General features: G+C 37.3%; 1 protein-coding gene across 1 annotated transcript in view; it reads left to right on the forward strand.

Moving 5' to 3' along the window:
* LOC118854944 (leucine zipper protein 2-like) overlaps window positions 1–14,151 on the forward strand; it is a 248,928-nt gene that overhangs the window by 64,699 nt on the left and 170,078 nt on the right. Inside the window, exon 3 of the mRNA XM_036765119.1 lies at window positions 863–937. Coding sequence (XP_036621014.1) covers window positions 863–937 — 75 coding nt within the window. The remainder of the gene's footprint in view (window positions 1–862; window positions 938–14,151) is intronic.

Genomic DNA, 14,151 nt, shown 5'->3' on the forward strand with positions numbered 1-14,151 from the left:
TCACACAGCTAGTAAGTCTTTGAGGCTGGATTTCAACTCAGGTCTTCCTGACTCCAGACCCAGTACTCCATCCACTGTGCCATCTAGTTGCCTCTAATAAGAACTGCTTATTGACTATGAGTTGTCCCTGTATTTACTGAAGGTCCTTTCAAATTTAATTTCTGTAACTCTCTAATTGCACTGCCTATCCCCCCACAAAACCACAAAACCACTGTATGCAATATATCTAACATTCTGGCCTTTATCCATGCTACTTCGTAATACCTAAGGATGCTTGTCCTTCCACTTATTTTTCTCCTGCCCATCCTCCATTTCCCAACTTAAATGACACTTCTACAAGAATTCCACAGCTACAAGTGATTTCTCCTTCATCTGATCTCCTGGAATGTCATGTTCTTCTCATCCTGTTAAAAAGATTTAAAGTAATGTTATAGTCATCTGTATAACTATCTTATTTCCCTCTAACAGTACTTTGTGGACATTAGGACTCTCCAGAGAGGAGACTACTTGGTACAGTGGAAAACTATGAGTCCCAGGACCTAGGTTCAAATTTGCCTCCAAAACTTATGACTTGTGTGAACTTGGACAAAACTTCATGAGCCTCAGTTTCCTCATCTGTAAAATTAAGAGGTTAGACTAGATGGTTCCTGGACTCCCTTCCTGCTCTAAATCTAAGATCCTATGTGCATTATTATTGAAAGATCCTTGAATACAAAGACCGCAGCATTCCTTTTCATATCTCCAGAGCCTCGCACAGGATATTCCACATCTCTTAAAATTTTTTATATGATTGATATTAAAGAGAGAATCATGTAAACTAGTAGAACAAGTGATAAAATGTATACACATATTTATTCCACAGGCACAACAGCTAACAGATTTGGAGCAAAAACTAGCAGTTGCTAAAGATGAGTTGGAGAAAGCAGCTCTTGACAAGGTAAGCCTTTTCTGAGGCCAGATTCATGAGAAATATAAAATTTTGCTTGCTTATTGGAAACATTTCCTAATCCTTTCTCTTGATGATTTACTTGTGCAATTCTGCTTGCTCATCTCCCATGATGGCTACAGAACCTATGAGGAAAAGATGGCCCCTTAGGGTCCAACCTATTTTTAAAAATTTATTATTTATCAACTTTTAATATGCATTAAAAAAAATAGTTCCAAATTCTCTCCCTTCTGCTCTCCTCCCAGCCCTGGAGAAGGCAAAAAGGCAATATGCTATCAATTATATATGTGAAGTTTTCAAAACATATTTCTGTATTATCCATATTGCTTAAAAACATGTACAAAACCAAGAAAAATAAATGTAATGAAAAAAGTATACTTAAATCTGCATATTTATACATATATACATAGAAATATGTATACATATGCATATATACATAAATTTGCATTTTCATCCTTTCTCTTCCTGATGGTAATAGCATTTTTCTTCATGAATCCTTTGGAATTGCCTTGAACCGCTGTATTGATCAGAGTAGCTGTCTTTCACAGTTGATCATCATACAATATTGCTGTTACTATGTACAGTGTTCTCCTGGTTCTGCTCACTTCATTTAGCATCAGCTCATATAAGTCTTCCCAGGTTTTGTTTTTTTTTTTCCTGAAACCACCCATCCTCATTCTTTATAACACAATAGTATTCCATCACAATCATACACCACAGCTTGTTCAGCCATTCCCCCAGTGGACAAGTAGCCCTTCAATTACCAGTTCGTGGAAACTGCCACCACAAAAAAAGCTGATATAAATGCTTTGGTACAAATAGGTGCTCTTCTCTTTTCTTTTCTCTCTTTATGATACAGACCTAGTAGTGATATTGCTTGGCCAAAGGGCATGCAAAGTTTTATAATCCTTTGAATGTAGTTCCAAGTTGTTCTCTAGAGTGGTTGGGCCAGTTTACAATTTCACCAACAGTACATTAGTGTCAATTTTTTTTCCACATCCCATCCAACATTTGTCACTTTCCTTTTCTACCATGTTTACCAAGTTGAAAGATGGCACACCAGAGGGTTTTTAAAATTTGTATTTCCTCTAATAAATAGTGATTTAGAATTCATATGATTATAGACAGCTTTGATTTCTTTTTCTGAAAACTGCATGCTCATATCCTTTGACTATTAATCAATTGTGGAGTGTACTTTTATAAATTTAGGTCTTTCCTATGAAGCCTTTATCAGAGAAACTTGCTATAAAATTTTCACCCCCGTTTCCTGCTTTCTTTCTAACCCTGGCTGCATTGGTTTGCTTGTACAAAAACTTTCTAATTCAATGTGATCAAAATTATACACTTCTCTTCCTGTGATCCTCTCTATCTCTAGTTTGGTCATAAATTCTTCTTATATCCATAGACTTGATAGGTAACATTTTCCATGCTCACCTATTTTGCATATGATATCACCCTTCATATTTAAATCATGTATCCATTTTGACCTTATCTTGGTATATGGCATAAGATGTTGTTCTATATCCAATCCACTTTTAAAAAATATATGACAATAGGTCAGTCAACCTGGATTTGAGGCTTGGCAATTTCACAACATCATTTTCCCACAGTTGTCAAGAGTCTTTGCTCAGTATTGCCATGAACAAACATGTTCTAAAATACCAACTAAGCTAGCCCCTGTTCACTCTTTCTGAAAGAATTAGAAAGACAAATGAGAAAATAGTTGAAGATTTTCATTTGGAGAGCTTCCTGTCAGAGGGTAAAATACAGGGGTTACCAAAGTAGGAGAGGGCTAACTATTGATTCATCTATAAAGATGGCTCCATATCAATAGGTGTTACCTTTAATACCTACATCTTTCTGATCATCTTACTTGATCCCTATATTTAAAGCGGTTATTAAGGTTATATCCAAGCTGGCAATTGAGGTCAATGTAACTGGGGGTGTTGAGTCTGGACAAAGGGAAGACACAGGGAAGGCATTTTACCTGTCCTCTAGTATTTGAAAAAAATGCAACATGGAAGGTCAAATGAAATATATGTGAAGTGCTTTAAAAATCATAAAGTATTATAGAAATGTTAGTTACGATGATGACAGTGATGATGATTGGGGAGTAATTGAACTTGTTTTGCTGGTTGTCAGACCTAGGACCAATTTACATATTGACTATTAAATAAGAGCATTGGAATAGATAGACATCTTCTATCTTCCCTTACATCTCTAAATCTAGTAACTGATACTATGATCCATCTCCAAGTGAGATTAGGAGAAGTAACTTGCTCACAGTCACACAGCTTGTAAGTGCCAGAGGTGGGATTTTGACCCAGTTCTTCTAGGCTTTATCCATTGTCTCCCCAGAATACAACACTCCATCCATAATCTCACACTGGCACTGGAGGGCATAAAAAAGTTAAGAGATCTAAGATGACCGAAGGAATCATGTAACTCAATCCACTCAGCTTAGAGATCCAACTTGTCTTGCATATACAGTTCATTCTCATCATTCACAGAAGTTATATTCTATAAAGTCACCACAAAATAATATTTAGGAGAACTAGGTGATACATCAGATAGAGGACTAGGCCTGGAGTCAGAAAAACCTGATTTCAAATGTGGCCTCAGACACTGGACAAATCACTTAACCTTTTTCGCCCTAGTTTCCTCATCTGTAAAAGCTGGAGAAGGAAATGGCAGTCCACACTATTATCTTTGCATAGAAAACCCCAAAAAGGGTCAGGAAGAGATGGACACAGCTCTCATCTTTCATAGTATCTATGTTCTATAAAGTCACCACAAAAAATAATTAGTGAATACTGAGCTATTGCTCCTATGGAAATAAAGGGTTAGGTGTTTGGTTTTAGGGAGCCTCTGGCCACAATATTTATTTTAACACTTTTTATCGTAGCCTCAAGTACAGAATGATGAATTTCCTCTTCCTTTTCCTGGATGTACCATATTGTTGATTCACTAACATTGAACTCACAACCCACATCACTTTAACTTATGTCTAAGCAAAGCTTATCTAACACACTCGTTTTCTCTATAAGTTGTCTCACCACCTTCTTGAACTTAGGAACACTAGATAGGACATCAGCATTATGATTGGGGGCCTTTCTGAACAGTGAAATCACCATAAAAATGGGAGGAATGTGGCACTAAACAGACCTTGAAAAGGACAGTTGTTTAATGTATGAAAGCTGAAACAAGAAGGTTAAGCGTTGCCTTGTTCAGCTGTAGTTGGAAACATTCCTGTCAGGCAATTCTAATCTTTTACTGCTTTTCACTTGTCCACCAGTAACTGTGAAATTTGGGTAAATATTGATTTTGAGGTTACAGATAAATTTTTAGTAAGTATATGGAATCTCCAAATAATGAAGATTGATGGTGCTGTGTGTATATGTATGTGTATATATGTATATATGTATATGATTGTTTACATATCGTCTCTCCCCTATTAGACTGTGACCTGTTTGAAAGTAAGAAACGTGTGTGTGTGTGTGTGTGTGTGTGTGTGTGTGTGTGTGTGTTTGTGGGCAGGGGGAATGACTGAGTGACTGTCGAGTGACTGAGTCCAAGAGGTATTAAGTCCTTTGCCCAAGGTTGTACTTACATACTCAGTACATTTACAGAAAAAAAAAAAACAGGAAATGATTAATCCAGAATGATGAGTGCTAATAGGGGAATAATACTATTAATAAACAGAACTGAAAAGATGATGAGTAGTGTAAGTGGTAGTCCAGTAAAATATAAGTTCTTTCAGGGCAGGAACCTTTTTGTTGTTGGTGGCGGTTGTTTGTTGGTTGGTTGGTTTTTCTTTTTTTTTTTTTCTTTTTGTATTCCTAGCATGGTGTTTGACATATTAGGCATATAGTAAGTACTTAATAAATGATTGCTGATGGATTTTTTATTCCATTTCTTTCTTTATAATTAAATATAATGGTAAAGAGGGCCCAGCTCCAAACTCCCCAACCTGAAATATTTGTTTCAGGTTTGGACATTTTTTCTTTCTTTAAAAAAAACATATTTCCTTATTAGTCATATTGTAATGAAGAATTAGAACCAAAGAATTAGAACCAAAGGGAAAAACCATGAGAAAGAAGAAACATAAAACAAAAAGAAAACAGTATGCTTCAATCTGCATTCAGACTCCGTAGTTCTTTCTCTGGATGTGGATAGCATTTTCCATCATTAACGTTTTGGAATTGAGGTTTGGACATTTCTTAATGTTTCTATGTCCAGAGACAATCATATTGTTTTCACCACATATCAGATAAAACTAATAGCATAGCTGGAGTCAAAAGACAGAATGAATGTTGAAGTAAGATTGAATGGTGAAGATTGAGTAAATTGTTAGTGAATCTGTAGTTAGATTAGAGCTTTGACTTGGGAGATTTTAAGAAAAATTTATTATTAATTAAAAATTAATTATTGGAGATACCCTTCAGTGACAGACGTTGTTCTCTCTTTGTAGTTTAATCATTTCAACAACCTCATCCTATTATGCTGAATATGCTAAAGGATAATACAAATAATAATAGTTTATCCAGTTGTTCACCACTTCTTTTGTGATTATTTCTTCAAATAGAAAGCAGATTATCCTTTCACAGGTCCTTGGTGAGCCTGCCAATTATATTTCTTGTTGTTCAGTCATTTCCAACTCTTTGCGACACCCCTTGGGGTTTTCCTGGCAGAGAGACTGATGTGGTTTACAATTCCCTTCTCCCGCTCATTTTGCAGATGAGGAAACTTAGGCGAATAAAGCAAAGTGCCTTGCCCAGGGTCACACGACTACTAAGTGTCTGAGGTCAGATTCAAACTCAGGAAGATGAGTCTTCCCAATTCTAGGCACAGCACTCTATCCACTATGCCACCTAGCTGCCAGGATAATTATTTTATGTTATTTATTTGGAAGTAGTAATAAGTAGTGAGTATTTCAGCTAAGTTGAAACACAGATGTAAAGCTGACCGGATGATGCAAATACAGACAAAGTATTTCATGACAGTATTGCTATCGATATTACTTCCATTTCATATCTTTGGACACACATACTCGTGCATGAGTAGAGGAAAGGAAGGAAATAAGCATTTCTGTAGTATTTATGTGGTACCTACCTACTACATGCCAGGGATTATGCTAAGGACTTTATAAATATTATTTGTCAATAACATTTAATTAACAATAATAGCAAATGATATTTGTCAATATTATCCAACATGATCCTCACAAAACTCTGGAAGTTCTTGTTATTATCTACTTTTTACAACTAAGGAAACTTAAGGAGATAGAGGTTAAATATTGTGCCCATCATCATGAAACCAGTAAACATCTGAAGACACATTTGAACTCAGGTCAACCTGACTCCACACCCAGAGTACTGCGCACTATGGTGCCACCTAGCAGTTTCTGCTGTTCTAAGTAAGACTTGAATGCCTTTGTGCTTACGTTTTTTGGAGTTAATATCCTATAAGTCAGCAGGATGTTACTGGTGATCATTGGGTAGGACTTGCTTTACTGCAAATTCCCAGTAAGTGTGCTTATTTACTGGATTCTGCCAGAGTCTAATTGTTTTAAATCATGGACTGATTTCAAGCATAAAGAAGTCTTCCTCTGAAATGGGAGATAAGGGAACTCAGAGGTGTTATTTGTAGCACTAGGCTGTGTTCAGTGATGCAACTGTAATGTAAAGAGAAGATTGTTGAAGTCTCCAGAATATACTTTGTACTGCCTCTTACATAAGACCCCTCCTGAACTCTTCCCTCCCCTTGTTAGATGCCTCTCCCATTTTGTACATATGGCACGTTTATTTATCTGTGTACCTGTCATTTACTTGTAGAAGTGCTTTCCTGGGCACAGGGGACGTCCCTGACCTCAATGAGCACCTTGTTCTAGTAGGTGTTTAGTGAATGTTCAAAGGTTCAAATTAAATGGCAGAGTTTCCGCTCTATCCCTATAATTAGCTAAGGGACTTTGGGAAAATCATAGACTTTTTTAGGAAGAAAGGACTTTAGCACCATCGGCATCCTCATTTTCCTAGCTGCATCCTTATATCATGTTTTACATTATAAAGTTCTTTGCTGAAGTCACACTCAAAACAGTCTTGCGATATATGCAAGGCTGGATTTATTGTCCCCATGTTATAGATGAGGAAAACGGGCCTTGAAGGGGGTGAGTGGATTGTCCAAGATCATATTGCTAATAAGTGGAAAAGATTTGAGGCTGGGTCATAGAATGAGATGTCTGTAAAACATTTAGAAATACGTATTACCTTCCTTCCCCCTCTTCCTAGGATCATAGATTTAGGGCTAGAGGTGACCTTAGAAAGTCTTTGAGTCTATCCCTCTCATACTACAGATAAGACAGCAATGAGGCCCAGAGATGTGAAGTGATTTACCTACTGCCACTCAGAGAGTAAGTGCCGGAGGCAAGATTCAGACCCAAGTCTTCCAGACTCTAGGCCCTGTGTTCTCTCTTTTTAATCATATTGACAACAAACCCCATGTTCTTTCCATGATATTCTAGCTAGCCCATGTGTATACATCTTAATATTTCAATACACACTATTCCAACCTCTACCTGAAGCCTGTCACTCATATTTAGAATGTCTCAGTTTCTACATCTGTAGTAAAGGGTGAGAATGGAGTCTGTGCTGAATAATTGCCAGGACTTCTGTGAAGCTCAAGCAGTGAATACATGTTGAAGTGCTTTGTAAATTTTAAAGTGTTGCAATAATATAAGGGATGGTTTTTTACTGTCATCAGTAATATGCAAATATTATAGGTTTGACCCTGACACCTCATTGTGGACTCTCTCTGAAACAAATGTTGTTAACTTTTTGGGGTCATGGACACCTTTGGCCATCCGGTGAGGACCATGAACCCTTTAGCAGAGCACTGTTTTAAAATGCATTGAAAAATGAATAGGATTACAAAGGAAACAAATTATATCGAAATGCAGTGATCAATATGTTAAAAAATCATGGACCCTGGGTTAATATCCCCTCTTGATAGGGATGAAGAAGAAATGGAATGAAGCATACAGGTAAGTACAAGACCAGTGGATTTCTGGTATTTTTGACAACCCAGTCTGTAGTGTAGACATGACATTTATCCTCTTGGCTCCTTCTCTTCCACTCACATTTGCCACTCATTTCTCCCCCTTTATTCCTGTTGCAGTCTCATGCAATTATCAAGCAGTCACTTTCTCTTCCCCCTCCCTCTAATTGTAGTATGTCACCTGGCCATGCCTTCTCCACCTTTGGGTTTTACCAGTAAAGTTTTCTTGCTCTGTCTGATTCCTTCCAAATCCTGTTTTCTATTGGGACTCTTAGTATTGTACTTAGCTAAGCCGATCCAGTAAGAGCCATTAATGCATTATCATGGATTAACTTATCATTCATCCACTGTAACATTTGAATGTTACTCACTCAATAAATGTTTATTAAGAATTTACTATGTGCAAGTTACTATGCTAAGTCCTGGGTATAAGGTGTATGTTAAGTCCTAGGTATAAAGTTTGGTAAGAACTGTCCCTGTTCTCAAGGAGCTCACAGCATAATGGAGATAATAACATACAACTGTGTGTGTGTGTACAAAACATATAGAAAAGAAAATACAGTTGGAAGGTCATCTAAGAGGAAAGGCACTAGCCTTAAGGAAAACCTTGAAAGGTTTCTTATGGAAGATAGGATTTTGGCTGAGAATTGAAGCAACCAGGAGGTAGATGTGAGGAGGAAGAGTATTTAAGGTTTGGGGAATAGTTAGAGAAAATGCACAGGGGAAGGAGATGAAATTGGAGCATTTTATGCAAGGAATGAATAGGGCAATGCCACTGGATTGTACATCATTTGAAAGAATAAAGTGCACGAAGACTAGAAAGATAGGAATGTTAATACCATGTCTCTCCCAGAAGAAATGAGGGCATTTAATTTATTATTTCATGGAAAATAACGTGATTTTTAACAGGGTCAAATGAAAAGGCAAATGGAATGACTTTTGCAATGTGAATTTCAGGTACTGGAATAGACAAATGAAAAATCTTGAGCTTGTGGCATCATCCCTCAAATATCACTGCCTAGACAAACTCATAAAACTACAAAATCTCAGAACTAGATGGGACTTGTTCAATGTTCCGTCCAATGCAGCAAACCTTCCCAGACTATAAATTAGGAGATAGAAGTGTTCAGCAGCTATCATCCAGTCCAAGGCACTTTCATCATAAGGCCTAGTTAAGAGGAAGAGCAAATGATTTAGACAGGATGCCAAAACCTAGGACGTAAGAGAGCAGAAATAATTTAAAATTTATATTAAATAGGAAATAATTTAAACTTAAGTGATAACCTGGGTGAGTTAAAGATACCATGCCATAGTGGGTACATAGCTGGCCTTGGAGTCGCCAAAGCTAGTCTTAGGTTCTGCCTATTATGCCTGCCGACTAGGTGACTCCACTTGTCCTTGCTCATTAAGACCATAAATTCCGTAATAGTTCCCATTCTCCATTCGAACACGAAGTTTCCTACTTGATGAACTGGTGGAGTGGATAGCGTTCTGGTTCTGAAATCAGAGTTCACACCTGACCCTCAGTCAGTGGTTTGCTGGTAAATGCTCAAAATAAACAATATGTATGCATGACATGTTTTTAGATTTAATCTTTTTGATTAACATTTTGTCCATGACTTTCTTAAGTGGAGACAATCAACAGAAGACTCAATCAAGCCCTGATTTGTAGATATTTACCAATTTCCAAAGTGTAAATATTCCTACTGAAGATTTAGCAATTAGTTCTCCAGATCATTTGAGTTTTCTTCTCCACAGCCCTGCCTTTCTTGGCTTATTAACTCCATGACCTCAGATGACTTGTTTTACTTCCGTTGTCTTTGCTTTACTTTAGCGCAAAAGAAAGAGGTTGGAATCAATGGGGCATTTGGAGTTCCTTCCAACTCTAATCTGTGATATGATGAATGTACTTTAATAAATAACAGATCTACATTTAGAATAATCAAAAATATGTATATTGTGGTCTTTGAGCTCAAGAAAGTGACTATCAGCGATGGCTGGAAGAATCAGAGAAAGCTTTCTGGAGCCGGTAGCACTTAGCTGGATTCTAGAGAATGAGTAAGTTCCAGATGGATGGTGGAGAGAATGGATGCTGTTCCAGGAAAAGGGGACAGCATACCCCCAAAACACAGGGTACATAAGCAACTAGGAGGGCAATTAGGTGGCACAGTGGATAAAACGCTGGGCCTGGAGTTAGGAAGACTCATTTTTGTGAGTCCAATCTGGCCTCAGACACGTCCTAGATGTGTGACCCTGGGTAAGTTACTTAACTCTGTTTGCATCAGTGTCCTAAAATGAGCTGGAGAAGGAAATGGCAAAGCATTCCAGTATTTTTGCCAAGAAAACCCCAAATACAGTCACAAAGAGTTGGACATGACTAAGACAACTGAACACACATAAAGTCAGGGCAGAGACTTGGCCCCACTCACCTTGCCCGTGAGCCCCTTGATGTAGACTGCCCCTCCCAGACCTTCTCCTTCTCCCCCTCTCTGCTCTCTGCCCATTCCAGTTTCTCTTCAAATATAAATAGGAACATGGGGACTCTGGCCTGTCTTTCTGTGTTGTCTGTTGTTTCCTTTGTTGTCACAGAGAACCAAATGGCCTGTTCACATATCTGATGGATGCCTCATGAAGGCCTCTCCCAAATGAGAATACAGCCTATTAACCTGAGACATAAAGGAAAATAAAAATGCTCTGCTCACCTTCACAATATAAATAAGTCCTGTTTAATGACAAATCAAATCACTTCCCTCGACCTTCTTTATAGGAGGTTTTTACTCACTTTCAGTGTCGGTCTCCTTAGGTTACTGGATCAGGCCTTCAGATTTCATTAAAACCCTCATAAATATCGTGAAACAGCATCCTTTTTAACATTCCAGCATCCTGGCCCTGGGCTCCATTTTGATAAAGAAAACTGTTATTTATGACTGATGTATGCACTAACAGTCTCACCATCTTTGAATCAACCCTTTTGGAATTTTATTATTATTATTTATTTGGTGGAAAGCAACACGATGTAGCATAAAAGAATTGTTATTGGTGGCAGAAAATCCGTGTTCAGGTTCCATATCTGCCATCATGTGATGTTAGGTAAGTCATTTCCCCTCTGCAATCCTCAGTTTCTGTCTTGGTCATATAGGGACAACTATACTTCCCAGAAATGTTGTGGAGATAAAATGAGTGAAGGTATAAAATGTTTTGGTATAAAAAGGCTTTCCTAATGTAACGCACTAGATAAATGTCAGTTATTATTATGATTGTGTTTTGAATTATGGCAGCCTTTAGTTACTGACACAAAGAACTATAAAAATGCAAAAGGTAGGCTACCCAGGGGTTGGCAGGATAATAAATATGAGCTCATTTCTCGCTATCTCTTTACATAAGTTTTTTTTTTAACTTTCCTTGAGTTTCTGTCTTTTAAGATTACTGTAAAGGATTGCCCTGGCTTTTGTATGGCATTTTATGCTAGTATATAGTGTTTTACATTATCCTCATAACCACTCAATAAAATAGGTAGGGGGAGTAGAAGTCATTCATCCTTCCATTCATTCATCCATTTATTCATCCATCCATCCATCTATTCATTCTTTTATCTGCAGAATTATTACATCATCTCAGAGTTGGAAAGTACTTCACTGACCTTCTTGTCTCATCCACATCTATGCATGAAATTCCTCTATAATTTCACTGACAAGTAGTTCAGCCTTTGCTTGAAGCTTGTCAGTGAAGGAAAACCAACTATCTCCCAAGGCAGTCCCTTCTACTTCTATATAATTGTAATTGTTAAGAAGCCCTTATTTAGATCAAGCTGAAACTTTCTTCCTACATTTCCCACCCTTTCCTCCTATTTCTGCCCCCTGGTATCAAATGGAATAAATCTAATTCCATTCTGATATGACTAAATATTCTACATATTGGAAGAAAGCAGACATTTCCTACCAAAGTCTTCTCTTAAACAAGATTGATGTTCTCAGTTCCCTCAACTCTTCCGTGTCAGTCAAAACACTTGAAACCCTTCGCCATCCTGATTGCCTTCCTTTGGTATCTCTCTAGCTCAATATCCTTCCTTACACTGTGGAATCTGAAACTGATTAGAATGCTGTGGATATGCTCTGGCCAATAAGGCAGATCTCAGGAAGGTTTTCACTTCCCTACTAATTCGTTGAGAAGAAAAAAGATCTAAGGTAGAAAGGGACCGGACTCAAGAAATTTGTCTTTGAGTTTGGCCCCCATCACTTCTGAGTTGTGTGACTTCAGTAGGTCCCTTCCCTTTTTTAACCATCAATTTCTTCACTTAAAGAGAATTTACTTAAACTTATAGTTCCTACCCCATAATCATATATGATGATCAAATGAAACTATATATGCAAAGTACTTAGCAAGCCTTAAAATTCTATATAAATATCAACTCACTGTTGTTTATGCATTCATTCATGAAACATTATTTATTAAGAGCTTATGGTGTTCAGTGAAGTATCCTCACACAGGCTTTTCTTTTCTTTTTTTTAGATATGGCAAGTGAGGTTCAAAGAGAGATTCAGTAATCAGATGAGATAAAATATATAGCAGGCTTTGAAATAACTAAATTATTTCTGAAATATACCTGTGATTTCATTTCAGTGAAGAAACGTCATCAATATAGATCAACAACTTTTCCACAGCTTATAATCTAAAGGATTTTTCCAAGAATAATTTGTCCATATTACCATAGCTGCATATTTCAAAGATGGGACTTGAACCCAGGAATTCTAAACTCCTTCAGTTTTTTTTATTCTGGTTTTTGTGCATGTGTATGTGTATATGCATATGAACTCATCTACTACCCAGGTCTAAACCTTTGCACTGGATTTTAGATATATAAGACAATTCAATAAGTATTAATTGAATGCTAGCAATAGTCTCTGCTTGTGTTGGGTGCTCTTAAGAAATTGGGTAAAAATAAACCCTCAAAGATCTTCTCCAAAATTAACAAGGTGATAAAAAGTGAGTTATAGTTTCAATCTAATCCAACATATATACATATACACACATAAGCGTACACATATACACACATATACATGTGTGTATGTGTATGTATATACATACATACATATATATATACACACATACACACATTTAATTGTATCTCATTAAAAGAACTCCCCAATGAAATACACAAAATACATAGTATTTGAAATTCTTTGACATGATTATTCTTTAGTACGGTTCTGTCAATAGACTGAGTTTGTTATCTGAAGACCACCTAGATAATGAAGCAACAAGCATTTTTAAGACTTTACTGTTTACTGAGATGATATTAGAGGAAGTGTGTCATAGTGCATTGAGAGCTGTCTTTAGCCTCTGAAAAACACTGTGTAGATGGTCCTTGGCAAGTTACTTGTCCTCTCAGGGATCTGTACAACTCTCTACAACTATATGTTGAGTGAAAGGTCTTGATCTGTAGTAGTAGAGGAGGGTTCTCCATCTAGGGCAGGAGTAGGGAACCTATGGCCTCAAGGCAAAGTGTGATCCTCCAGGTCCTCAAGTGTGCCCTTTGAATCCAAACTTGTTCTGTGAAGTTTGGATTCATTCGAAGGGCCACACTTCAGGACCTAGAAGACTACGTGTGGTCTTGAGGGCTCAGGTTCCTGACCCCTGATTTAGGGAATTCTTTATACTAATGAAATAAGTTCTTATCCCCTATCCAATGTGGTGGGCACTGGAGATACAAATAAAAGAAATGAAATATGTTTTACTTTCAAGGAGTTTGCATTTTAACAAGAAACTCTCCTAACCTAAGTTGACTACTAACTAATGAATTACTGACCACAGTAACGTATGAAACAAAGAAAAACACACAACAAAAATGACCAATTAGCTTTGTGTGTCTCCTTCCTGCTTCTACAGTTACACTAGTAAGCAGACAGAGGGGGTCTAAGCCTCTAAGAGTTAATGGGATATCCATAACCATTAACTGTATGTCCTGCAAATGTAAAATCTTTGTCCAATATTCAATCATTGCACTTTTGGAAGATGTGAACCACATCAATATTGATATCCTAGTGGTATAAAATCTGAAGCCAAAAGGAGCTTATTGCTAAATCGAAGGATGACTCACATGTCTCCTTGGAGAGGCAGGCAAATGAGCTGGCAGAGATGGTTTCATCAGGCTC

This window comes from Trichosurus vulpecula, chromosome 6 (assembly GCF_011100635.1).
Source record: "Trichosurus vulpecula isolate mTriVul1 chromosome 6, mTriVul1.pri, whole genome shotgun sequence".
Classification (NCBI taxonomy): domain Eukaryota; kingdom Metazoa; phylum Chordata; class Mammalia; order Diprotodontia; family Phalangeridae; genus Trichosurus; species Trichosurus vulpecula.